At 37.1% G+C, this 27,605-nt stretch overlaps 2 protein-coding genes across 3 annotated transcripts; both read left to right on the top strand.

The window, feature by feature from the left end:
* Positions 1-5,966: 5,966 nt before the first annotated feature.
* Positions 5,967-7,226, top strand: LOC149011149 (Adenine nucleotide alpha hydrolases-like superfamily protein). Its single transcript, XM_089163238.1, has 4 exons — positions 5,967-6,368; positions 6,481-6,587; positions 6,693-6,811; positions 6,935-7,226. Exons 1-4 carry the CDS (start codon positions 6,191-6,193, stop codon positions 7,035-7,037), a joined length of 507 nt encoding a protein of 168 aa, XP_089019364.1. The 5' UTR covers positions 5,967-6,190; the 3' UTR covers positions 7,038-7,226.
* Positions 7,227-14,219: 6,993 nt separating this feature from the next.
* Positions 14,220-25,771, top strand: LOC149011148 (dihydrolipoyl dehydrogenase 2, chloroplastic-like). 2 transcript variants are annotated; one of them, XM_089160458.1, is made up of 15 exons: positions 14,220-14,785; positions 15,736-15,882; positions 17,350-17,484; positions 17,612-17,729; positions 18,462-18,586; positions 19,525-19,650; positions 19,728-19,808; positions 21,214-21,276; positions 21,368-21,442; positions 21,519-21,597; positions 21,686-21,786; positions 23,444-23,557; positions 23,788-23,901; positions 25,130-25,241; positions 25,532-25,771. In XM_089160458.1, the coding sequence occupies exons 1-15, from the start codon at positions 14,459-14,461 to the stop codon at positions 25,537-25,539; spliced, it is 1,725 nt and encodes a 574-aa protein (XP_089016584.1). In that variant the 5' UTR covers positions 14,220-14,458; the 3' UTR covers positions 25,540-25,771. The 2 variants fall into 2 exon arrangements, with proteins under 2 accessions (XP_089016584.1, XP_089016585.1); XM_089160459.1 differs by having other exon boundaries at positions 14,222-14,785; positions 25,130-25,201.
* The last annotated feature ends 1,834 nt before the right edge of the window (positions 25,772-27,605 follow it).

Genomic DNA, 27,605 nt, shown 5'->3' with positions numbered 1-27,605 from the left:
TTCTTTTCTTACATTCCGGGCATCCCGTGCGTGCTCTTGCCGGTGCCCGTCTTCCCGTGTGCGTTTGGCCTTGCTCCTCTCCTTGGTTCGCTTTGTTTTCTTGTTCCTCGGCTTTGTCCGGCCCTCTTTTCGGTTGTGGTTACTCTCGTACCAAAAAAAAATCTTTATTGTGGATGAAATACCTACAAATAAATTTTCACACCTATAGCATTGTAACAGAAACATTCGTGGTTAATATACCAAAGCTATAGATTAGCCACGGATATGTCAGTCGCTACAATGTGTATACCAAGAAGTGAGATTCAAAACATTCGCAGCTAAAAGATATATATAGCCACGGAAATGTCTGGCGCTACAATGTGTGGTTAGAAGTTAGCTGGGAACATCCACAATTATATTTTTTTGTAGCTATAGGGTAGACGTTGTAACATCTGCGGTTATAGTTTCATAGCTAGAGGATATATAACTGTAGAATTATGTGTCGCTATAATATGTGTGGGTAGAAGTTAGATGTGGAAACATCTGTGGTTATATTTTTCGGAGCTATAGGATAGCCACGGAAATATCCATAGTTGTATTTTCTGCAGCTAAATGATTTATAACTGCGAAAATATTCATTGCTTCAATGTGTATAGCTAGAAGTTGGATGTGGAAACATTTGCAACTAATAATCCGTAGCTATAGACAGAAACACCCGTAACTAAAAAACCATAGCTATGGACAGCCTTGTACATGCAGTATTTTATGTGTAGCTACTACGTATGCGTCGGAGCTTGTTGCGACATATAGTAAACCACATGTAATCCGTAGCTATAGGCTATTACTACGGATTTATTTACATTTTACTACGGAAAATTCCGCAGTTATATGCGCTTTTTGTTGTAGTGTATACTTTCATAGTCATGGATTTATAAATGCCATATCACTTTCATGTAACCGTGGAATTCTAAGATACCTACTCACTTGGTACCTTTTTCTTTCGGCATTTTTTGGGTCAACTCACTAACTTACATGTATCCCATGCTTCATAAATATATATTATTTATTATTATTATTTTTGGGATTGGAGACTTCTATATATGGGGATGGGATACACAATAATGCCGCCGGATAGGTGCGAACCCAGGACCTCCCCGTGGGAGGTTGGGCCTTTAACCTCTTTACTAACCCACCATTGGCTTTATAAATCCATGACTATGAACATGTGCTACCTCCTATTATGACATACAAATGGAAGGCCCAACTTTAGGATCTTGAGGAACCAAGTGCAGAGGAGTTTTTTTTTTTATCCAGATTGGAAAAAATTCAAAGCAGATCTGGACATTTTGAGATTCTAATGGCTGACCGTTCTCGGCCATCCAAGCAGCCATGAAAACTTTGTGTTTCAACGTCAGAGGCATTGGCCAACCTCTGCGTTCAAGGAGCTTCATGCTTTAATCCTTTCTCATAGGCCTAGTATTCTCTTTAACAGTCGCGTTATCTCCCTCAAAGATCAGATTATATTTTTGTTTGAAACTAAATCTTCTTCCGTTAACTATCAGGTTATGGCATCTAGACTAGGTATTAGTAACTTTTGTCTTGTTCCTCCTTGTAATAGTGCTGGAGGTTTGTTGTTATGTTGGGATGGCTCTGTCAATCTTTCTGTCTTATGGAAGTCCAGTTGGTGCATTCATGTAATAGTTGAAAAAGGAATTCTAAAATGGACATCAACTTTTTTGTTTTTGAGCTCTTATTCACACATTAGACATTATCAATGGCTAACCCTTGAAAATCTATCAAACTTTATTGAAGGAGAATGATGTATTGGTGGTGATTGGAACTCTTACCTAAAGTTTCAAGATAAAATAGGAGGACTACCTCTTCGTTCAAGACAATTCAAGCATTTTCAATCATTTGTGGCAGCTGCGGGTCTTTTACCTTTTAAATCATTTGGCTATCGTCAAAAAGGTCTCTCAAGGATTGAAGGAGTACTTGATAGATTCATGTGTAATGGTGAGTGATTGGCTACTTTTCCTGAGTCTCATGTATTACATTTAAAATTCACCTTTTCAAATCATGTTACCATTCTTTTTTCAACAGAAGTTAGTAAGGAACAGTCACAGACCTTTTCGGTATGAACACTTTTGGGCATTGGAACCTACTTATCAGTCTTTGGTAAATAATACTTGGCAGAAACCAGTGTTAGGCTCGGATTCTTTAATCTTCATGAAACCCTTGGAAGCTATGCCAATTGAATTCAAGCCATGGAACAAAACCGTGGTTTAAAATCTGGATCGTAAAGAACAATCTCTTCGGCATAAAGTGGATTCTCATTATCAAACTAGCTTGCCTCTTAGATATCTTTCATGGGAAACTAAAAACAATCATTTGCAAGCTCAGCTCAGGTTAGTCCAACAAACAAAAGGAGTTGAAATGGCATAAAAAAAATCTAGACTAAATTGAATCTTTTTGGGGATAAAAATAATAAGTTCTTTCACCTCACAACACTCAAAAGAAGGGTTCGTAGTTGAATTAGAGGGCTTACTCACCAAGGTATCTGCTTTTTAACTGAGCACGACCAGATTGAGAAAGCTTCTGTACACTGCTTCCAATCAATTTTCACATCCACCAATTCTTCACTGCCTTTGGATTATTTTGAAGTTATTGAAGGTAGAGCAGCGGCCGATGAATTTAATGCTCTTATTTCTCCAGTCTCTGGTGCAGAAATTCAAAGAGCTGTGTTTAGTCTCAAAGCTCTCTCTGCTCCAGGTCCAGATGGGTTTCCTTCAGCACTGAGGTGATCAAAGCAGTGTCTTCTTTCTTTAAAACAGGTCACTTTGCCCACTCTTTTAATAAGACTTATATTAGTCTTATCCCAAAGGTTGATCATCCTAATTCAGTGGGAGATTTTCGGCCAATTAGCCTATGTAATGTGATATATAAAGTCATCTTTAAAGTTCTTGTTGAAAGATTGAAACCTTGGATGAATAAATTGGTTTCATTTTATCAAAATGGCTTCATTAAAGGATGGCACATCCAAGATAATATTCTTATTGCTCGTGAAGTTATGCATCGCATGAAACAACGTAGAAAAGCCAAGCCTGGTCTTATGGCTATTAAATTAGACATGAGTAAGGCGTATGACGAATTAGAATGGAACTTTGTACATCAAGCTTTGTTGGCTTATGGATTTCCTTCACATTGGATCAAGTGGATTATGTATTGCATCTCTACTACCCAATTGACGCTCCTACTTAATGACAATCCAACTGAAGTTTTTCACACCATCTCGCGGCCTACGCTGAGGTGATCCATTATCCTCTTACATTTTTGTTTTATGTGCAGAGTGCTCTCATCATACTTGGATTGGGCCCTTCGCACCAAAAGCATTAAAGGAGTATCTCTTTGCAAAGGAGGGAGAAAATTAAACTATTTGGTGTTTGTAGATGATCTAATTCTTTTTGGTATAGCTACATCACATGAAGCAGCTCAATTTCAGTCCATCATTCAAAAATATTGTTTGTATTCAGGGCAACAGATCAATTATAACAAAACTGGAGTTCATTTCAACCCTCAAACCTTAGCGTCAATGAAACAACTTCTCTCTACTAGATACCACATAACATTATCATCGGAATTAGATATATAATTGGGAATCCCCCTCATCAGTGGCAAGTTGAGAAGACAACACTATGAAGGCCTTATTCAACAAGTTTCAGATATATAGACTGCAGCAATGGAAGAGTAACGTGTTGAGCATTGTAGGTAAAGCTATCTTAATTCATGCATCCTCCTTCACAATGCCATATCATTACATGAGCTGTTTCAAGCTTCTCTCTTAGTCTCTTCAAGCATTAGAGACTCTGAATCACAATTTCTTTTGGGCTACTAAAGAAGGGTCATTGGTTCATATGGTCAACTGAACTACTATATGCTCGTCTAAAAGAGAAGGGGATTTAAATTTGAAAAATCTCCACAGGATGAACTTAGCATTATTGGCAGAAAGGCATGAGAACTATATCTTTATCCTTCTTCCCCTCTCTCTTTGGGGGTGGCTTATGAAGCAGAAATACCTGAAACATGATACCTTCAAAAATGCCACTATTAAACCTTCAAAAGTATTTTTTTTTTGTGATGCTACAGTAGCGGACATGTGATCATATCTTCCTGCATTATCCTCTACATAAGAACATTTGGGGCCTTATAGGCTTCAGCTAGAATTAAGGTGTCTCACTATGTGTTATACTGCAAAACTTCCTCAATGCATCAAAGAAAACTCAATGGAAGAGCTTCCCCCTCCTTCAATACTTTTGTAAATGCACTATGGCTTATTTGGAAAAACTTTAATGAAAAAGTTCATGGAGGTCAAGTGAAGTCAACTCATCAACTAGCTTTTGAGATCGTTTCAAAGCATCAGAGTATGCTTCTTACAACTTGGATAGCAGTGTTCGAAATCATTCAGTAGAAAAGGATAATATTAAATAGCATCAGTGGGTCAAAATAAATGTTGATGGTTCTTCCCAATTTGTAAATTCACATACTCTAGCAGGTTTTGGTGGTGTTGCTAGAGACTTTGTTGGTAGACTACTTTTTTGCTTCTTTGATGGCTTTGGATCTAATACCGCCAAATAGCTGAAGCTCTCACTATTAGAAAGGCCCTCCAGTGGGCTATTCATGAAAACCTTCTTAAGTTGATCATTGAAAGTGAAAATTTTAGGTATTATCACGACCCTACAACATAAAACCTCATTCACGCCTTGGCGGATTAAAACCATAATTGCAGATATTAGACATCATGTGCAGCAAATTAATCAGGTTACTTTCACTCATACTTTGAGCGAAGCAAACTATGATGCAGATCAATTGGCATCTCAAGCAACAAAATCTCAGTCCTCTTTTTTTTCCTCATGTGGCTCATCCATGTATCTTACAGCATTTGTCTTTTGATTATCTCCAATGTACTTCCTATCGAGGTTTCCTCATTAAATAAGCTAGTAAATACGCACGTCCAGTTCCACATGGCCTTTTTGCTTATATTTTAATTAGGTTGAAGATTATCAAATATTGATTTTTAATGGTAATGCATGGTTTGGCTTAAATAATCGTTAATTCTACTTTATTTTCATTTTCTGGATAGATATTCTTGTTTAAAGGAGAATATGAGATAATTAATTTACCTTGGGGGCTTCATCCGTAAAATAGTTTCAATGAGGGTTGTAGTTAATTTACAAATGTGAGCTTCTTGGCAAAAGATATAATTTTAATTCAACTAAGAAAAATATGTTAATTCAATTACCTTGGTATATAATGCCAAATATCTAACAACACAGGAAATACTTGACAATTTTTTTGTATAGGAAACTAATAGTAGGATATTGAAAATGACATACTTTGAAGATATAGCATATAGGAGGAACTCACAAAATTATACATATCGATTATCAACCAACGAAAGCCCTTCAAAAATAATTGAAATAGCTCTAATTCTATAATTTGAGATGGTGGCTTTCTTCTCACTTGGTTGATCACATCGACCCGATGCTAAATTAAGAATGAGATTCAAGAATATGAAATAATGAAAAATCCAATAGATGGGACTACCCGCGATTTAGAGTTGCTATAAATTAGCAATAAATACAAATTTTACTATAAATATTCGCACTGTTTTGATATTTATTATCTTTTTATTTTTAAATTCACAACCGTTTCATAAAAAAGAAATTTTGCATGGTTCCATGATGAAAGGGTATGTCGCTTGGGAAGTGTTTTGTCATGTGCGTACACAAAGCATCTTTTCAAATTTTTTTTTTGGTAAACAAAACATCTTTCCAATTAAAGTTGGATAAAGGTCTAATAATACTTTTTTGGTTTAAGAATGAAGACAAGATAAAGATGTAATAATAGCGGATTAACAACGTTGGCGGGCCCCTCGTGCCCAACGCACATAGCTGCCGCTGAAACCCAAAACCACAAACCGCCATGCATCATCAGTGGGAGTGGCCCCTTGGAAACTCGAACCCGGAATTTCTTCGAGCAGTTTCTCCGCGTTTTTCCTCGCCTACCCCTCACCGTATATAATCCTTGCAGTCTGTCTCGAGATCTTCATTCATCCGAGCGAAGTTTACTGTTGTTGTCTATTCTATTTCGTGTTTCAATCAATTCCGAGTTGTAACCTTGTTTCTTCGTCTGTAATTGAGTTCGATCATCATCCATGGCTGAAGCGGAACCGAGAGAACGCAGGATTGTGGTGGCGGTGGATGAAGGAGAAGAGAGCATGTATGCGCTATCATGGTGTCTCAAGAACATAATTTCCCGAGATTCTAAAGATACCCTTATTCTCTTTCATGCCAAAGTGACTTCCACTGTCTATCCTACTGTCGATGGAACAGGTATCTTTTAAGGAACCCAGATTCTTCTTTCTGATCGAGTTTTAGCTTTAGTGTTTTACTAATTTTTGCTTTTGGGTCTGGAGCTAAAAAAACTTGAACTTGAATCTTGCAGGCTATTTGTTTTCCGCCGATATAATGGAATCTATGGAGAAATACAGGAGGGACTTGGCCTCTTGTGTAATGGAGAAGGCCGAAAAACTCTGCGAGGGATTTCCTAATGTAAGCAGACTACCAGAATGAAAAAAAAATTCAGCATTTACCCAGATTGATTTAGAATTTAGAAGTAGAACAGAGCAGTCATTTTATAATTGTTTGGTAATGCAGATCAAGGTGCAGACTAGGGTGGAGCATGGGGATCCAAGGGATGTGATATGTGAAGCAGTTGAGAAGCTTGGTGCTGATCTGTTAGTTATGGGAACCCATGGTTATGGCCTCATCAAGAGGTTTGTTAGTTCATCTTGTTCATCAATCATGAATTTTCTTTAGAACATTTTTCTTTTAAAGTTGTGGATTTGCAGAGGCATTTTTAGTACTGACGCTTGATTGTGATTTGATAATCTTTGTAGGGCTTTCCTTGGAAGTGTGAGTAGCCACTGCGCTCAAAATGTCAAGTGCCCTATTTTGATAGTGAAGAAGCCCAAATCGGTGGGCACCAGTGTCTCAAAGTGATCGAAGTTTAGTCATCTGGGTAATTGTTCTAGGGAAGTGGGGAGTTACTGTAGTGGGTAAATACAGAGATTTGCAGGAGTTTATATTTTGTGTTTGATCTCTCCCCTAAGAGTTTAATCAATGCAATTGCTGATTGCTGATCATGTGTATGTGATATATGTTTTCCTGCCTCTGTTTATGAAAAATCTTAATTGAATTCGCGTTTGTCTCTTTCTCAATTTTCTATTCGTAAGCAGAGGTGATAAGTCTTCTCTTGAATCTCCCAATGAAGAGCGCCAGAAGTCAATTATTGTTTCTGGGTTAGAATATTAACGCATAGCTAAGCTTTGATTAAACATTAAACATTCATTGGGGGTGGGGGTGGGGGTGGGGGAGCAGAGAGTAGGACTCAATCTTGTTCTGTTTTTTTTTCCTTTTATCATTATTAATTCAGTCACGAGTCTGAGGGCCTACAGTTTTTTAGAATCAGATCTTTTTTTCTTTTTCATTATCAACCCAATCATAAGGTGGCTTATGATTTTTTTCCTGATGAGTTTGATCTTGAGAGCTTATGGTTTTTTTCTTGATGAGTTAGATCTTTTGTTCAGAAAAGCTGGGAAACTCAGAATTGTCCCCATTACAAAGATGAACAATCCAAAGGGGAAGGGTGGGGAAATATGCTTCAACCTGGAGACTTATTTTTGTCTTAAAGCTTCTATATAAGAGGCTGTTACCATTATGTCAAAAGCGTCATTATCGTCTAACTTATTCAGATGATTCTGGCCAAATTGTTTGGGTTGATGCATTGGTACATCTTTTATGTATTAAGAACCACTCAATCGGTGTAAATGGCCTATTTCACTGGGGCAAAATCTACCCCATTTTCCTATAACCTGTGTCTATTGTTTGATGAATCATGTTGATAATGACCTCCGTTGCCGTAATGATTTGATTCATAAATCAAATTCAATCCATGAGACTGGTTGAAGTGTCCATAACATAATCAAATAATGACATTTTAATGTGAATTGTAACAACTTGGACCCTCTTACTTTTGTTTTCAATAAAGAAGAATTCTCTGGTGACTAAAACGAGAAGCGCTCTTGTAATAAGAACAAGTTATTGACAAATAGGAATCCAAATTAGACTAGACAAGCCTTCCCCAAATGGATTGGATCCTCTTGGTCAAAATATCTACCAAACAATTGGATATGAAAATGTATCCATTCTTATGCTCTCACATAGCATCAGAAATTGTATGGATAACATTATAACTAATTTGGATAGGGATGTAAACACCTTTAACTAGGCTCTAGTGGTTAAGCAAGGTTGAAGGTTGCTAAAAATCCTTCATCTCTCGGGGCAACAATAATGAACACCAAGTATCCTTTCTCTGAGCCCAAAGTGGAACATCTTGGTTTTGGAGAAGCATTTTGGCTAGAAGGGATGTTCTTAAAATGGGCCTTTTGAGGAGGGTGGGGCATGTCTCCACCATTCAGATTTATCAGGATCTGTGATCCCACTTCCCTTTTCTGCCTACCCTAGCTAGTGGGACCCCTTTGGCTTCAAGTCTTATGGTGGTTCATGACTTAATAGATTGGATTAGAAGACAATGGAAGATCCCATTCTCAGATCCCTCTTCACCACTCAAGAAAGTCAAGCCACCCAGTCTCTCCCATCATATCAATAGAAGCCTTGGGTTCATGGGTTTGGAAACACTTGAGTGATAAATTTAGTGTGAAGGCAACTCACTCTGCTTTGATGCCCTCCTTAGGCGAAGAGCATGGGACCCCTTCAAATCAATCTGTTTGAGCTAAACTATGGAGAATGCAAACTTTTCCCAAGATAAAAATTTCCTTTGGGGGGTGGCCAATAATGCTTTGTCCACTCAAAAATCTTTCTTTGAAAGAAATGGTTGCACTCATCTCTGTCTTTTGTACTCATCATTTATTGAATCTACTAACACATATGTTGTTTCATTGCCCACATGCCAAATAAATTTGGAGGGCTTCTTCATTGAGACTAGATACATCCACTTTTAATGGTGATACCTTAAATGCATGGTTTGAGTTCCTTAATTTAAATTAAAGTGGTTCAAATCAACTTGATCTTGTATATACTAACTCAAGTGCTATTTGTTGGATAACAGGAAAATGCCAAAACTCTTTTGTTTTAGGGTTCTTTACCTTCACTTGCACACTCTATCTTGTCCTTGTCTAAGTTAATGGATGACATTGATACTAACAACACCAATTGCATACACGTTCTTGCTCAACCGAATTCAAGGACTCTAGATTTTACCCCCTTCGGTTCTCGTTCAGAATGTGTAGATGCAGCTTGGGATACGATCACCAAAGAAGGAGGTTGTGGGTGTTTGCTTTGGCACCTTGATAGTGGTTTTGTGATGGCAAAATCTATTGCAAGTGTGAGCTTTTTCAGCTACTTCTCTCGAGCTAGAAGCAATTCAGGATGCTGTCTTTCTGGCCATATCTCTTCACATATACCACATAAAAGTTTTTTCAAAATACCAACCTCTAGTTTTGGCTCTCAACAGGTAGGTCCAATCCATTGATCTACCAAGTTGCAATTATGTGGAGCACATTCTTCAGTTAGTTCATCGCTATACTTTTATCCACTTTGTCTATGTTGATAGATCTCAGAATTTTCAAGCAAACTATTTAGCTTAAGGATCGAAGTTATTTTGTTTGTCTAGAGTTTGGCGGCTGTCTCCACCTTCTTTTATTGTAAATCAGACACTTAACTCTTATAGAATTTCTCTAGAAAGTTTAATATAAACAATTTGTGAAAGCATAGAAACCTCAAAACTATGCCAAATTAATAATGACCGCTTAAAATGTCTCTTAAATTCACACAAATACATTGCATTAGCAAATTCAGTTAAGTCCTATTTGGTTACATGAGTCTGAAGATTTCAAATATCTAAAGATTTCAAATCTATAGACTTCAAATCTATGGAGTCATAATTTATAATTAAGTGTTTGGTTGTGGAATGAAATCTGTGAATTCATCCTAAAAAACTATTTAATCGATATGATTTTTGTGAATGTGCAAACGTATAGCTTTTTTGAAATCTCTGGATTTCACCCCTTACCCATAAATCTACAGATTCACGTTTTTATTGTAAAAAGGTGAATCTATAGAATTCATGAATCTAGAGATTTTTACAACCAAACGGGTATAATTCTTAGATTCATGAATCCAGAGATTTGAAATCTCTGGATTCATGTAACCAAACAGGCCCTTAAGTCATGATTAGAAAATTTCATACTTTCTAAAGTGTCCTTAATCTCTTGTGAGTTTACAATGTAGCCCTTAATAAAATAAAAGTTTAAATTTTATCTTTTTTCCCCCATGAGTTCCTTAATTTTTTCAGTTGGTCATTTTATCTTATAAGATACAAAATAATACAACTATATGTATATTCATCCTTTCCTCTAATAAACTAATGGTTGTAATGGAAAAGAGGGTACTTGCCAATTTGGCATAGTTTTAAAATGTCTATGCACTTTATCAATTATCTTAAGGTGTCCCTCAAATTTTCCCTTATAATAATCACTCTCTTAAAGCAAGTTGTGGGTAGGAATTCAGGGAATAATTGAGTGAATTGATATTATTTGTCAAATTATAAATTATAATTATAAAATCAAAGAAAAGTATGAACTAAAACAAATAATATATAATGAAAACTTTCTCAATATTTTAATACATTCTATCTTCCCCAAACCATCTACTTAACATCTTTCACATCCTCTTTGTAATGGAAGCTCTCACAAGAATTTACCCGTGTGAAATTCTAGTAAGTTTGTTGATCAGAATGCATGAGTACCATGCCGCGAGTGTTGGTTTATCATGTTTCGATATGAATGAGTTTGATTGGTTTGCTTTAATCTAATTCTAAGTTGGTGATTTGATTTATGAATACATAATTCTGGGTTATGGAGTGTGAATCACTTTTTGGCCGCTTAACATTATTCTCACTTATATAATTTATAAAATTTGAAATAGAAACAAGTACAAACTAACATTACCTTCCATTCAAATAAAGTCAAAAACAATTTATAAAAGATTACAAGATATTAAAATATTGAAGATTTGAATAACTCATCATTCATATAAACTGTGATTAAGTATATTTCTCACCTTTCAAGCTCATCTAAATCTTCAAGTCCCAAAGAAATCTTCTAAAAGAGAGTGTAATTGACCTTAAATAACCCTAGAAACATAAGAAATTAAATGAGAAATAATTGGGAATCCGTCCGGAATCAAAGAGGGCTAAAACACACACCCAATAGAGGGTAGGGGGTTGGGCCCATACAAGGTCAGTCGACCGGTCCTAGTCGACCGCCCAATATAGGGCTCCGGCCAGAAACCTTAATTTTGTCCCCAATTCTCTCTCAACTTGAAAATGAAGTTTGGGGTCTTCAATGTGATGGTACTAGGGTCCTAAAATTACTTTTCAAACGCCCAAATTAGTTTTCAAACAAAAACTCTCAGTTTAGGCTCTCAATGTCTCTCGCGAGCATCTCTGAGAGGTTCAAATTGGTTTTGAATGCAAATGATTGCATGAACAAACTCTCACAAAAATTGAGAAGCATTAATGGGGCAACAGGAAGCATTCAATGTAACCTAACAATGATAACTATCACAACAATACAAAAGATTTATCATAATTGCATTTAGAAGACACAACATGAAGAGCAAACAAGAGGAGCCCAATTGTACTGGATCGGCAACTTGTATACAATCCCACTCTTAGTACGAATGGTAAGGGATGTCGTCCTTTGGATCTATCAGTATGCACATCCAAGCAAACTCTAACCTTTCTCTCTTGATAGTTTTTTTATTTGCGCAAAGAGGAAGCCCCAGTCCACTTGCAACACATCCAAGGACTCTAGTGTCCCACAGATGTAGTCTTAGGCCATAGCAGTGAACCCAAATCAGTAGAACCTTCTCTTCATTTTTCTTCATTGACACCTCTGGTGACCACGGCCGTAAAATGAGAGCACCATCACCAACCATCCATGGCCCTTCGTCAAGGATATGTTGCCGAGCTGGTTTCTCAAGAAATCAAAAATGAAAGACCATGTCCAATGCCATAGACTTCAATGGATCCAAATAGAGCAGTGTCCCGTCTGTCAACTCCATATGCATAATCTCCCTCCTCAGTCCACAAACCACTCTCCATTTTCAATGGTTTGTGAAAAGTAGGGAATGGGTTCTATGTTTGCATGCACATTGCCTCCATGAAACAATCCTGCCCATGAGGATTTCTTGGCCTGAGTTGAGGGATCACATTGGTGGTTCCTACAGCTACCCGGGGGGGGGGGGGGCATTGGGGTTGGGCCCCCAGTGGCCGGTGAGGCTAACATCGTACGTACCTTGTGAAGTAGGCAATGGTATCCAACGAACTATCTTTTGTTGCCAATGGTGGATTAGTAGAGCGATTAAAAGTCCAACTTCCCATGGGGAGGTTCTGGGTTCGCACCTATATTAGTAATATTCCCCGACACTATATATAAACTTTTCGGATTCAAAAAAAAAAAAAACTATCTTTTGTTGCCTCATTTAATAATTTTTTTATGCATGATGTTCACACAACCATTATGACAATTGCTTATAGCCAAGATGCGAACTTTCATCCAATTTTTCCAGTTTGCCACCCTGCGAAACTCGTGAACCAACGAAATTTTGTTAGGTTTGGCTAGATATTGACCCACCATTTTGAGGAGGTATTTTATGTTTTTTTTTTGAGCCCAAATTTGATGCCAATAAACATACTGGGGTTTCGTAAATTTAAATTATTTTCTTTAAATTCTTCCATGCAAATTCTCCTCCCTAGCCATATTTGATACATTACATTCTGAAATAAATCATTGAGACATAATCGGAAAGATTGTTCGTTGACCTTGAAGATTCATTACAAAATTCCTTCGTAATATGAACTTTGTTTCTATAAATTCTTCCATACACATTCCTCTTTCTAACTACATTTGGTACATTGCCTTTTGAGTCATAAGTCATTAGGATATAATTGATAAGATTGTTCATTGTTCTTGAAGATTTTGCTACAAAATGACTTTTTAATTTGAATTATTTATAGAAATTATTCCATGTAGATTCTCCACGCTAACTACATTTGGCACGTTGCCTTTTGAGGCTTGAAGTCATTGGAACAGTATTGGTAAGAAAATTCTACTATAAAATCACAAGACAAATTGCAGAAAAATCAAAAGAAATTGCCAAGATATTGCAAAAAATCGAAATACTTTTGATATATCACGATTTCTCACCAATCTTTGGAAATATTAGTTTGTTTCGGTGGGTTTTTAATTTGGTAGTTGTCAAAACTCGGCCGAAATTCACTAGAACTTTCTACCGTGCTTATAGCATTGTAATGCCATTCTAATTTAAGTGTGGTAGTCTAGCCCCAATTTTTTTTTTTTTTAGGTAAAAAGAAGTCTTCTATGGGTGGAAAGGTAAAAGTAAATTCATGTTATGGATAATTGGACATTGGATGTTTCTACCCAAAAAAATAAAATTGGACATTAGATTGTACTTTATCCATATCAACAAAGGTTTGTTTTCCTCTAATTTCATGTCTTTTTTTGCTTCTCAAACAGATCTTTAGGGGGCGTTTGGTTCCGCAATTTCTTGGAATGCGCTTTTGTAGGGAATCATGAGTCTGTGGAATTAGGTTCTGTAGAATCATATTTGTAAAAAAAAAACTATTTGGTTACCTTGATTCTAGAAAGTAAATCTGTCTAAATCTTTCACCATAATGGTGATTCTATGGGAATCATCCATATTTATATTTGGGGTTGAATTAGGTGAGTCTGTTTAGAAACCACCTCAAGACCAGTGGATTCAATTTTTTAGTGTAAATTGTGAATTTCTGGTGATTCTTGAAGAATCTGGATTCCGACTCAACGTGTGAACCAAACAATTTATTTTATTGGAGTCATGATTCCCTGGAATCTGATTCCAGAGAATTGCTTCCCAAACAGCCCTAATAGTGGTTTTGATCCGATCCAGCAATTATCGTTTTTCTTAGAAAGATCCAACCAATGGCAACCATTATTGACCACCCCAGGAAAAAAAAGACAATTTTGAGCTGATTTTTGTTAATAATAATAAACGTGGGCTCCTCGCGAAAGAAAAAAAACGGTGGCCTCCGCAGCCAACTAAGCAGGAACGAAATGGTGCGAAAGAGTAGTTGATCCGCTACAAATAGCTGCATAGTTAACTCCGCCCATCACAAGACCCGTAACGGAGCTGTCGAGGTGGCTTTCGACGATTAAACCCCAGAAACCAGAACACCTTGAACCTAAATTAAATCAAACAAATCTCCACTCGAACTCCATTAGCTCTCCACTCTCCTCGATTTTCTCTCCTGCAACTGAAACCAATTGAATATCGAAGCAATGCAGGCTTCCATCTCCCTTTCAGCTGCTTCTCACTCCTCGCCCGCCATTTCCAGATCCGACCGCACGGTCGAATTCATCAATACCAATGCTCTCAAGCCTGTGAATCTCCGTTTCTGTGGTCTCAGAAGAGAGGCCTTTGGATTTTCTACTTTGAAACGTTCTGGTTCTCGTTCAGCTGTGCTGTCAGGACGAAGGTCCTCCCCGAGGGAGTTATCAGCTTCCTTGTCGGGCAACGGAATTTCCTCAAAGGGATTTGACTATGATCTAGTCATTATTGGAGCTGGCGTCGGTGGTCATGGGGCTGCTCTTCATGCTGTCGAGAAGGTATGCTTTGTTCCTTTTTTCATTCGTTTAAGAACTTCTTTTAAGAACAGTCTTGGCAGATTTGTCAACAGTTGAGCTTCGCAGCTTTGATGAATCAATTTAATTGCATCGCTAATTGCGGAGAGTGATCTGCAGTTGTTATAATTAGTTGATACTGAATCTTTCGTTTTTCACAAACTGTTCAGTTTAATTAAATTAGCTCAGATCACGTAAGCTTCCTACTGGTTAGTTATGGTTTCGGTCCTTAGACAAAAGAAGTAGAAAAAACTAAGCTGACTCACATCAGAAAACTGTTGATTCTGAATATTTTGCTTTTCACAATTGTTCAGTTTAAGTAGTGTCGTTGGTTTGCATCTAATTTGGAATTGTTGACCGTAGTAGCTTCATGGTTTACTGAACAATTGGTCTGGGTAGTGCTGTCCCTAACTCAAACATAATGTAGATCGAAATGAGGATAATTGATCTGTAAGATTGTTTATTATTACTATTTTTTGGGTGAAGAATCATTTAATAGTTGGAGATGTTCTTTTTATATACTACTACTTTATGGTTCCAATGGATTCGCAATCAGTATTTTCAGCTTTGACCAAGTCAACAAAGTGTTTACTCTGGTGATTCCTAATAGGTGGGGGACCAAATGGTGTAAGAAGATGTTGTCTAATCTTGCTGAGGGAATTTAAATTATGGACAAGGCTGAAGAGACAGCCCAACGTGTTCGTAATTGAAGTCCTTCTGGAGACTCCTCATGCTTAGTAGTAGTTAAAAGATCGCATCCCCCCCCCCTCCACCTTTTGGTTTGTGTCAGCTGCTATACCTGGATCTTTTCCTAATAATTTTTCCAGTGCATGCATAAGTTTGGTTTGCTTGACATGGTTTTTTCTGTTTCTTCAATTTCCACTGTTTGAGATGGATGTGTGGCATGAGACAATGATTATTAATACTGGTTGCAGGGGTTGAAAACTGCCATCATTGAGGGAGATGTCGTGGGAGGAACTTGTGTAAACAGGGGCTGCGTTCCTTCCAAAGCGCTGCTTGCTGTGAGTGGTCGGATGCGTGAATTTCAGAATGAGCATCACTTGAAGGCATTGGGTTTGCAGGTAATATTGTTCATCATGGCTTTCCTGTAATCTAAGACTTGTCTCACAAATTAACATGCAATGGTTGCAAATATCTGTTGAAGATATGTTGAAAGGCATATCTATTCAAATGAGGTTTTAATAGAAGTAATGGTTGAGTTATAATTGGGTCAACTCGTTGTTTGTTACATATGCAGCCTGCTAATATCATGACCTCAAGCACCTTTGGTTATAAAATCCTGCACTTCCTTTTGTCTCTTCAGGGTTTTTTTTTTCTTTTTCTTTTTCCAGGCCTTTATTTCCAGTTGGTGCCTTCATTTTATTGCATTTTATTTATTTATTTATTTTGGTTTTTTTTGGGGGGGCGGGGGTTGTTTTGAGGGGCTGAGCAAATGAGCGGGTGGGGCTGGGAAGAAGCTTTATTGAAAAAAAAGGAAAATAAAAGGGTAGGATGAGAGTTACCCAATCCTTGAAGTGCTAGTTTCAATGCATTTGCAGATGCTAGGTATGCCTCCTTTAAATCCTGGATCTAAGAGGGTTAACAGGGGGAATAGAGTAAGGAGGAAGCAAGCTTTGGTTTCACTTCTGTCATCACTTCTGGCCACCATTCATCAATTAACACCTGACCTGAAAAAATGGCTCTGTGTCAAGCACCAGAATCCCAATGGTGTTGCCCCCAAAATTCCAAAACCAAAAGGAGAATTTCTGACAGAAGCATAGGACACTCCCTCCAAAGATACCATCCTATAATCAACTTTCAAGAATGAACTGCACATCTCCCATTAGATATATATGAAGCAGATTGAAGGGAAGAGCCAAAACCACCACTTATAAAGCATTGAAGCTGTGTCACTTATTGGTACATAAAGAACTGCCTATTATGGGGCCAATGAAGTGAAACTATTATACTATTCCTCATAGTGTCCTATTTGTGCCCCTATGTCCTAGCTGTTGTTATAAATGATTCTCTTGCAGGTGTGGTTAAAGTCCAATTGGGCCGTTGGATAGGATACAAAAATGATAACAATAAAAAAAGAAGATACCAGACATCAAAATCATTCGTGAAAATGGCATGAAATGACTTCCAGTATTATTCTGAAAACCTTCTGTGAAGCATTGAGGAAGTTCCTCCCATTACCTGAATTACAAGAAAAGTTTCTGCCTTCCTGGTAGCATAAAATTCCTTGTTAATGACTATTGGTTTATTTACAAAATACTATTATTATTGCCAAAAAAAAGTTAGCCTTTTGGTTTTTATTTCTTCAATATAATTTTACTTTACCTATAACCAGCTTTGTGACATTCTTGCATTATTTTAGTAGACAGGTAAGTTAATGATAATGTTGCTTATAATTAACTGCAGTCTGGTTGAAGATTATAGGGGCTCTTGCCAGTGGCTATAACACATCACATGTAGAATCATTTTTCTATAACAGTATCTGGTATAGTTTATGCTGTTCTCACATATGAAGTATCTACTTATGGTAGGTTTCTACTGCTGGATATGACAGACAAGGAGTTGCTGACCATGCAAATAACCTTGCTTCAAAAATTCGTAGTAATTTGACCAATTCCATGAAAGCTCTTGGTGTGGACATATTAACTGGTTTTGGCACAGTTTTGGTAAGTCATTGATGTCCTTGTGTGCAATATGAAATCTGATCTTTCTCTGTAGTAAACAATAAACAATATAGAAGTCACCTATTTCTGTGAATATAGTATAATGGAATTATATGATGGTCAATGTCAGGGTCCACAAAAGGTGAAATATGGAAAAGTTGGCCTCCCCGACAATGTTATTACTGCAAAAGACATAATTATTGCTACTGGTTCTGTTCCTTTTGTTCCCAAGGGCATTGAAGTTGATGGTAAGAGCTAATCCAATAGTTAGCTATTACTTTCTAGTATAAAATTATAACTTTCTCACATAAAAAGGGTACTCGTTTAATATTACCATTTTCTATTTGATTAGTGTTTCATGCCATTCTTGGAAATAATAAAGTATTAAAGGTGTTTAAAGAATTAACTACCATTTACCTGTCCAAAGGATGGGATCAACAGTTGAACTCAAGCAACCCCTTTTGGTGTCAATGTGACTTTGAATGAAAATATTTTTGTTAGATATCAAAACAAACAAACATTTTACTGTACTATTTTTAGCAATGTTTTACTGTATTAAGATTTATGGAATTTTTAGATTTGAGAAAAACTCCACCATTAGAAAATTGAAAGCTAAACTTACTGGTGAAAATCCAGGTTTTGTTCTTGAACTGGTAGGTTGACTTTTTTCCCTTTTGAAATTTTATATTTTTTCTATTTTATTGGAATCAAACAAGGTATTTGCTTATCTATGATACATCTTAAGTAAATGAAATACGTTAAGAAAAATATTTAGTAGCTATATAGGGATATGTTGAATGCTTGAGAAAAAAATGTGGCAGAGAAGCAGATAATAATAAGAATGATTTCTTAGTACTTCTCTTCACTCTTGGCTATGGCTCAAAACCATGATTTCCTTCAGGCAATATGATTCAATTAATCTGGAATTTTTCTCATTTTGCTTATTTAACTCTAGTATACTCTTACATTATATCCTGCAGGAAAAACTGTAATTACCAGTGATCATGCACTCAAATTGGAGTCTGTTCCTGATTGGATAGCAATTGTAGGGAGTGGCTACATTGGCCTTGAATTTAGTGATGTGTATACAGCACTTGGAAGTGAGGTAGGCATGTTCTAATGATTACCCTCATGTTTTGAATGAGTGAGTGCCTTTTTCTCCTGTCAGTCATGTAGTAGCATGTGGTGTTCTGGTTGTCTTGACTGTTGCTAGGAATGTTTTAATAGTGGTTCAGTTAATGTTGACTATTCGTTCTATGTATATGTTCTGGAATCAGCTAGCTCTAAGTCTTGCTAGATGAACTGAATTTTTACAATTGAAACTCTAACATACTGTACTCAGCATTTGGCCATGTCTATTGCTTGCAAAACTGGCCACTCAGACATGGCATAGACAACTTCTTGAAATGTTTGCTGATTTTGTGCATTGCCACCTTCACAGTCCATGTGATCTGCACTAGTTCATTCATTTCATGGACTGAATCTACTAGATGGAATCACATTTTGTGGGATCATCACTTGACCTCTATATCGAGTCATACTCGATGGACTGGCATTTACTGTGTCATCTTACAGTATTGTTGAAGGCATGAATGCTTGCTTGAATTTTGAATACTCTTATTCACTGACTGAACTCATGCTTCTCTCTAATGACATTTATTCAAGGCCAAATCAAATATAAAAATGCACATCTTCCTTATTGCCGCCACTTTAAAATGCACTTTTGAGTGTCAACCATGAGTTAAAAACATATTTCAAAGATCATGTGGATCCTTTTGGTTTTGTTTCTCATTTTTTTCCTCGGGTTTTCTAGAATTTTTCTTTTTCAATTGGTTTACTTTTACCTTAATTTTCACTTAATTAAATTGAAGTCAGTTCTGGATATTTTCCTACTTTTCTATGCCAAAGTCTGTTGGTCTTTTCCTTGATATTGCTATATTTTTTAGGTCTTTTTCTGTGGTAATTACTAAATCTTGTTTGCCCCTCATGATACTGTTAAGTTTTTCTATTTGAGATTATGCTAACAATGAACTGGTTAAGCAGGTAACTTTTATTGAAGCACTGGATCAGCTTATGCCTGGCTTTGATCCTGAAATCGGAAAGTTAGCCCAAAGAGTTCTCATAAATCCTCGTAAAATTGATTACCATACTGGTGTTTTTGCCAGCAAGGTGCTTTGTTGTTGAAACTCGATTCTTATCTTCTTCTATAGTTTGTTAGATGATAAAATCTTTGACATTTGCTACAGATCACTCCGGCAAAGGACGGAAAACCTGTTACTATTGAGCTTATTGATGCAAAGACAAAAGAACAAAAAGATACTTTGGAGGTAAATATCAGACTTGCACTTAGTCCTATTCAGACAGATTGTTGGAGCCGCATAGTTTCAGTAACCCAAACAGTTTAATAGATCAGAGAGTCAGAGACATAATTGCTGCTTAAGAGGCACAAACTATAAATCAATACTTAGATCGATGATACTATTGTAAAAGAAATAATGTAGACTCGCAAATATCAATACATTATGCCATTGGAATGTATTGAAAGCAGTCGAACTATTTGGGCCATTACCTGAATGGAGGATTGTTTTCTACTACACTCCTGACTGTAAGATGCCCAAGATCCATCTACATGTCAGTAGGGCATCCTGTTGACAATCAGACAGTTTCAATTGCTCTGACTATTGATAATATTTCTATAACCAATTAGTATTATTGGGAGAGACTGATTAACAGTAGCCATTTCTTTAGCTTGGCAAACCTTGCATTACGTTGTTCTTAAGAAACATTGCGATTTTTATTTTTTTAGAGACTATTCTAGTGAAATTTTTGGAAGAGTGGGGAAGGTTCTCCAAGTGTTAAATACTGTGCTGTGGCATAAGAATGCCAGACCCCTGAAACTGGTCAAGTTTCAGTTCCATGTCCACAATCAAAACAGTCTTTAAGTTTCATAGTTACAAAACTGCTTTATTCAGCCAAAAAAAGTTATGTAACTGCTTTAGGGCCTGTTTGGTTACATGAATCTGAGAATTAATACCCGTTTGGTTGTAAAAATCTCTAGATTCATGAAATCTAGAGATTCACCTTTTTACACTAAAAACGTGAATCTGTAGATTTATGGGTAAGGGGTGAAATCCAGAGATTTCAAAAAAACTATACATTTGCACATTCACAAAAATCACGTCAATCAAATAGTTTTTTAGGATGAATCCACAGATTTCATTCCACAACCAACATTTAATTTTATAAATTATGACTCCATAGATTTGAAATCTATAGATTTAGATTTCAAATCTCTAGATATTTGAAATCTCCAGACTCATGTAACCAAACAGGCCCTTAAAGTGATCCATTGGAATCTTTTTTGTAATTTTATTGCCAAATTCCTAAAAAAATTCTGTACTTCTCTGCTTTTAAGTCATCATTGGCTAAAAACAAGTGTAAATCTTTTGACATCATTATCTAATAATATTCCTGTCTGCCCATGTGATGGTGGTGAAATGGGGAACTTTGATAAGCAAGGAAATGAACAGCTGGACTTGCTATAAATATCATTGGTTTTCTTTTGGTATGCGGTGTCCACTACCTGTGGAAATAATACCCATTTACTTTAAAATCTCTAGTCCACGAAATCACTTTGCTTCCCTGGCGGAGAGAAAATCCTATTGCTTCAGTGGTGTTTGGTACTGCTTTAGAATTCTTTAATTATGTTTAATGTACTACTTATCATTGTAGGTGGATACTGCACTTATTGCAACTGGAAGGGCTCCATTCACAAAGGGACTTGGCTTGGAAAATGTAAGTATGCTAATGATCTTCTTACCTGGAAATGCTAAAGATGGTCACTTTGCAATTAGAGAATTGAGTTGGTTTTAAATCTTGGTTGCAGATTAATGTTGAGACACAACGTGGTTTTGTTCCTGTTGATGAGCGCATGAGAGTAATTGACAAGAATGGCAATCTGGTCTGATATGAACTTTCTTTGTTAAGTGTTCATTGAAATACCACCTTTTGTAGCTAAATGAGGTTTTTTAAATCAGGTTCCACATGTATATTGCATTGGTGATGCAAATGGGAAAATGATGCTTGCTCATGCTGCTAGCGCACAAGGGATATCTGGTACAACCCTTTCCATTTTCTGCTTCCTGTCACTCATGCAGTACTTAATCATTTATCTTTTCACCTAATTCAATTGTCTTTGATATAGTTGTTGAACAAGTCGGCGGGAAGGATCATGTGCTAAACCATTTGAGCATCCCAGCAGCCTGCTTCACTCATCCTGAAATTAGTATGGTTGGTTTGACAGAGGTAAGCTCTGTTCCTTTTAAGTCAATGTTGTGCTAATATTCACTGCCTAGACATTTTCTGAATTCTTTTGGTCACCTATGCTTGAGGTATTGACCAAGTTGTTTTCAGTGCTTGCTGCTAATTGATGTCCAACACCTCCTTTCTTGGGCTTGTCACAAGTATATCTTAGTAATAGAGATGCATCGCTTGGTAATATACTAATATATGTGCTGGCAATGCGCAATATCTTTTGGTTCATTACATCTCAATGCACTGCTTGCTGTCGGCATTCTGTATAGATCCACATACTTTAATTACTATGGTTTTCTATGTCATGCATCTTTTATAATCATCAATATGAACTCAAACATGGATGTGTTCTTTTTGGTTCCTTTAGATTCATAGTTTGGGATTGCTTGCTTAACATTTTGTACTTAATTGTCCTAGACTTGAATCTGGAAGTTTCCATTTTCCATTAAGTAGGTGTCATTTCCAACTGCTGTGTCATAATGATGGGACGTATGAAAAGACAATATGTCCAAAATGAAGACAATTTTGAGCTACATGCTGGACCTGCAAACTTAATGAGCTTGTGTGTAGTGTAAACTCATGGTATTCAAAAGATAGAAATATCTAACTATCAGTTAAAAAGAAAGAGGACTGAGTGAATGTATCTCAACATCAGCTAGGTGAAAGTGTCTCAACACCCAAGCGCCACATTTCAAACAGTTATGTGGTTGAGACTCACCTAGTTTCTGACTTGTGCATGAAGTACTTGATAATACTGGGAATTTGTTGAGTCATGTGGTACAAATAGTAAAGAACCTCAGCTGTAACTCAATTTTGTACTGTTGCCTGTGGATGTCGATTTACAAGCTAGCCATGGAATTCAAGACCGATCCAGGTTCAGTCCAGAGCAACAGATACCTAAGCTAATATATATTTCCACAAAGGTTTAAGTACACGGCATTGTTACCTAAGCTAATATATATTTACACATAAAGGTTTAAGTACACAGGATGGTTATCTTCAAATCTAAGCATCGCCATAGGGACTTTGTCAGGTGGAATTCAGTATAGTTGAAGTGTGCCCTATGGAGCTGTAGAAACTACTAGCCGTTATGGTAGGCGTAGAAGATTAGTAACCTGACATGGTATCTGCTTTGGCAATTTGTTTTCTGGTTACAATATTATGCTTGTTATTATTTTGAAGAGAGATTCAAATGCATGTAACAAAAAATTTCTGAGGGGATAGGAACTCCAAAAACTTCTCCAGGTTCAGAATTAATTCTGTAATATTGTATTGGTAAAGTTGTGATCGTATCACCTGTTCCTCCTTCTCCTTCCCAGGCTGCACTAAATGATGATATCATGGTCTGGAATGTGTAATTTCGTAGACAATAAAATATGGAAATTCATAACTTCACATATATCTTTAGATGTTATATAATCTGTCTTCACATCAAACCTCAGTGTACTTTTTAAAATCTATAATACTCTAGAAATTTTAACTAAGACCACCCAAAGCCTGCAAGCTGTATTAGGTAAAAGTTGTAGTATATACTCAAAACTTCTTTTTTTTTGCCGATCCTTCCAATTTTAATTTGGTAATTGATCTTGTGGCGAATTTCTTTTGGTTCTTTTAGTATTTGACTGCACAAAAATCTAATGATTTGCAGCCTCAAGCAAGGGAGAAAGGTGAAAAGGAAGGATTTGAAGTAAGTGTTGCCAAGACAAGCTTTAAGGCTAACACAAAGGCCCTAGCAGAAAATGAAGGAGAAGGGCTGGCTAAGGTAGTTTTATATATTTATGAAAAACAATTATATTTGCATCACAATTAGCTGTAGTATCAGTGTTAATACCAATGTTGCTTCTAAGGTTACTTTAAAGCTATGACACATTACAATTTACATGACTAGTACAAAATATCCAGGTTTTAAATTATATATCTTCCATTGGTTTATATTATCGTTTTCAGAGACTTTTACCAGTTATTTTACAATCTCTCTGCATCTTCAAACAGTTGATATACAGGCCTGACAATGGAGAGATTCTGGGAGTACATATTTTTGGGTTGCATGCTGCAGACCTCATTCACGAAGCATCCAATGCAATAGCCTTGGGAACACGTATTCAGGTTTTTATTTTTTGCCCCAGAATAACAAAAATAAGCACATTAAACCACTGTCTTTGCAGGTCCTGCATACCTTCATAATTAATTATCTTTATGCTGCAAGCTGCAAAAAACCCAAATCAGGGAAAGAAATGGTCTCTGCCATTTCCAATGTGATCTGAAACTGGATTGAGCCATCCCAGTGAACTGTTAGTTGCAAGGTGCAACCAAAATCAGCCAAAAAGTTGGGTTTCTGCAATCTGATCCCTATGTGGGTTGGACGGAGTCAGATGGAATCATCTAATGCAATAGACAATCTGGAAATCTGGACCAGGGAAAAGTTATATGAGAGAAATAATAAAAATGACCTCTCCAGCACTCCCTCCTCCCTCTGTGTCTCCAGCTTCTAGCACCCACCACCGCTGCGGATCTAAATAACCTACTGTGTGGAACAGACCTGTACCTTTCTTGGCTACTGGCAGCTTCAGACAGATGAATGGTCGCATCATTCAAAGCAGTGGAAGTGTTGCATTTCAGCATTTCTAGGGTTTTGAAACCCTAACTTCCATCTAAAAGTTAACTGATCCCCTTAATTTTTTCCTTCTTTTAGTAGTAGAAAATCCAATGTCACCAGTTGCTACTGCAGTACTCTCCCTGACTTTCTGGTCACCGTCTTCCATTTTCTGGATCCTCTTCTTTCAGCCTGCAAGTAACCACATGCAAGTCCAACTGGCTTTACGAGGTGGTAAAGATCAACAGCATTGTGCATAAGACCCAAAAAATTGGAGAAACAGTACCGAATAGAATCCAAATCACGGACCCACATACAAAAATACTCTGGGAGAGTCCACTAAAAACTGGAATACTGGAGACGGGTATAGGAGCAGACTAACAGAAGGGACAACCAGAGAGGAGTTGGCTAGTGGAGAAGGGAATTTAACCGATGAAGGTTGAAGAATTATGGTTTAAACTACCAAGTAGCCACAGGGTCCAGTTTATGGTGCAGTGATCTGTGGCATGGGGTCAATCTGGATTAATATCCAATCCAACATAATCAATGGGAATGAAGACCATGGACCTGTTTTACAGCATGAAAACATTTTTTATTTAGACCTTGCACAATGTAAATCTGTTTTAGAGCAAAAATTTCTCGAACTTGAATTAATTTTTGGTCTCTATTGCAACTTCAAACATTTCCGTGGTATTATTAGTCTTCCAATTTCTTATGGTTTGAATTTCTGGCACTTTGCAGGATATAAAATATGCTGTTCATGCACATCCAACTTTGTCAGAAGTCCTTGATGAGCTCTTTAAATCAGCCAAGGTGCGCTTCTCAACTGTTGACAGCAGCAGTCAGTCTACTGGCAAGTCTGGAACTGACATAAATATTAGTCTATACAAGAAATGTCTTATATGGTTTGGTAGATTTTTATCAGTCTGGACCACGGTTCCAAGAACCTAGTAAGAGACAAGTATTAAACTTTATATTTTGTTTTTGAGGCCAGTAGACAGTACTTGCAGCATCTCATTTGTTCTTTCCAGTAAAGTCAACATGATTTACTTCCGTAGAAATAATTTCTCTATGTTTCTTTTGCTCTTGAATATAAACAGATTTAGATAGATGAGTAATGAAGCTCATTTTCCATTGCTGCAGGTCTCTAGTGTTGCGACTCCAGTGAGAGAACCAGTTGCAGTATAAGCTTCTCCAAACTTGATATAAGCTAGAAGAGGATTTTTCATGTTACCTGTTAGGGTATGTCTGGAAGCTGCTCGTGTCATAATAGATCCAGCCCAAATGCTACACGATGGAATGCTTGGCAGCTCTGTTCGGTCTTTCAAGGAGAATCAGGCCACAAATATACAGGTGCCATTTGTGTTTGAGCCCCATTTCAGGGCCGGTTAATTGTTTACGTAGTTTGCAATCAAACTGTTTGAGGAACTTAGTTTTAGTGTATCCATTTAGCATCAATTAGAAAGAAGCAAGTAGGGTCTCAGCCAACACTGTCGCCGTGAAAGTAACATGCCACTCCCACCGGTAACTTGGTCCATTTTGCCATTTGAAAATTGCTATTGTTGTATGCAAACCGTAAGGAATATTTTTGCTGAAAATAGGGTTTTGTTACACCTTGAATTCTATGGGTTACTGCTGATCAGAATTAGTGTTTTTCTTATCACCCACAGCTTGTCTTAATATTATCAAGTAACTTAAATGTGAAAAAGTAAAAAGGAAAACGTGAGACGATGACAGCTAAATTTTATTATTAGGAAAAGTGGACTTCTTGGTCTTTCTAACACACACAATACACAAAATGACAGACCTCGTCAACCATAGCTATTTGACCATGGAAATCCTTGCGGATGGGCGAGGTAGAATGTGCTCTGGGCAGTGCTTGTGGATTCTAGGGGAGGTTATTGCTGCTTCAGGGCTGGCTCATAATTTGGGAAGTCTATTTTCAAGGTGGGACTAGTGATTCCCTGGACTCCACTTCCCTTTGTCAGGCGGCAAAACCCGAAAATAAGATCAAGGGCTTTGCTTCAGTCCTGTGCATTAACCAGTCATGCGATATATTTTGGTCTGTCATATCGAAATTTTGACCAAAATTTGGATCCACTGGTCCTGAAATTTTGTTTGACCGTCATGCACATGACTGAAGCAATGTTGTTTTCATCACCTCAATTTCACGTATTTAAATGGGGATGACAAAAAATTAGTTTTTGGAACAATCAAATAATTCAAGTAGTGGTGCCCCAGGAGCAAAAAATTGCCGGCAAAAGGATTTGCTGGCTGGCTAAACACCTAGATGTCGGAGACATTTCGCTGAGTCTAGGCAGTTTGTTGCTTCTTGAAGGATGTGAGGATTTTGTTGTTAGATGTGTGAGTTTCAGCTATGAAATTCGCTCTTCATTAACTGTTTCTATGATTTCGATTTGGGATTCTGTTCCTGCTCGATCAAAAGTTTTCCTCATATGCCAATGCAAGATTTGTTCAATGGTAAAAATTCATACTTCTCCGTGGAAAGGGAGGTTTTATTACATTTCTAGTATTAAAAAAGCACCCGTACCCAAAAAAAAAAAAAAAAAAGAGTTTCCTCATAATCTGTCTTCAGCTCTGTTGACCAGCCATCAACTCTCTTGCCTCCTCTACTTCGTCATCTCTTCAAATCCAAATAATGTTGCAGAAATAATAGAGGGAGGGAAAGTAAATATAAGGTTAAAGGAAGAAATCTCCGACATTTCTTAGAGAAGTTTTCCTTCCTTCAACTCTGCGATTCTCTCTGCGATTGTCTCGATCTGAAGTTCCTGTGGTTGTTCTTGTCAAGGATCTATGATTGTCTGCAACAACCTCTGGTTCTCCATCTCTGAATTTGACATATATGCAAGCTACACTCTTACATAGAAAACGATTATGGTCTCTGTTGCGGCGAACTTGTATGTAGACCTGTAAATGGATAACCGAAATCCGCCTCCGAATTCGCATTCGTTCTTTTAGGGTATCCGCAAAATTTTCTTACCGGAAAATATCCGATCCGCCGCCGGATCGGATTCCTTTGCTATCGGATCGGATAATACCGGATGAGTAAAGTATTTAACATTTTTCTTTAAAAATAGATGATAATGGTTTGGATCGGTATCGGATCGGTCGGTAATCGGAAATTAGAAGTTTATAATAAAAAATGTAAAAAATGGACAATTATCAATCAATAATAATCGGATATTTTATCGGATCG

This window comes from Hakea prostrata, chromosome 7 (assembly GCF_041222555.1).
Source record: "Hakea prostrata isolate BN-2017 chromosome 7, UWA_Hpros_2, whole genome shotgun sequence".
Lineage (NCBI taxonomy): Eukaryota > Viridiplantae > Streptophyta > Magnoliopsida > Proteales > Proteaceae > Hakea > Hakea prostrata.
The sequence above is the reverse complement of the archived record's forward strand: the minus strand, read 5'-3'. Positions and strand labels throughout refer to the sequence as shown.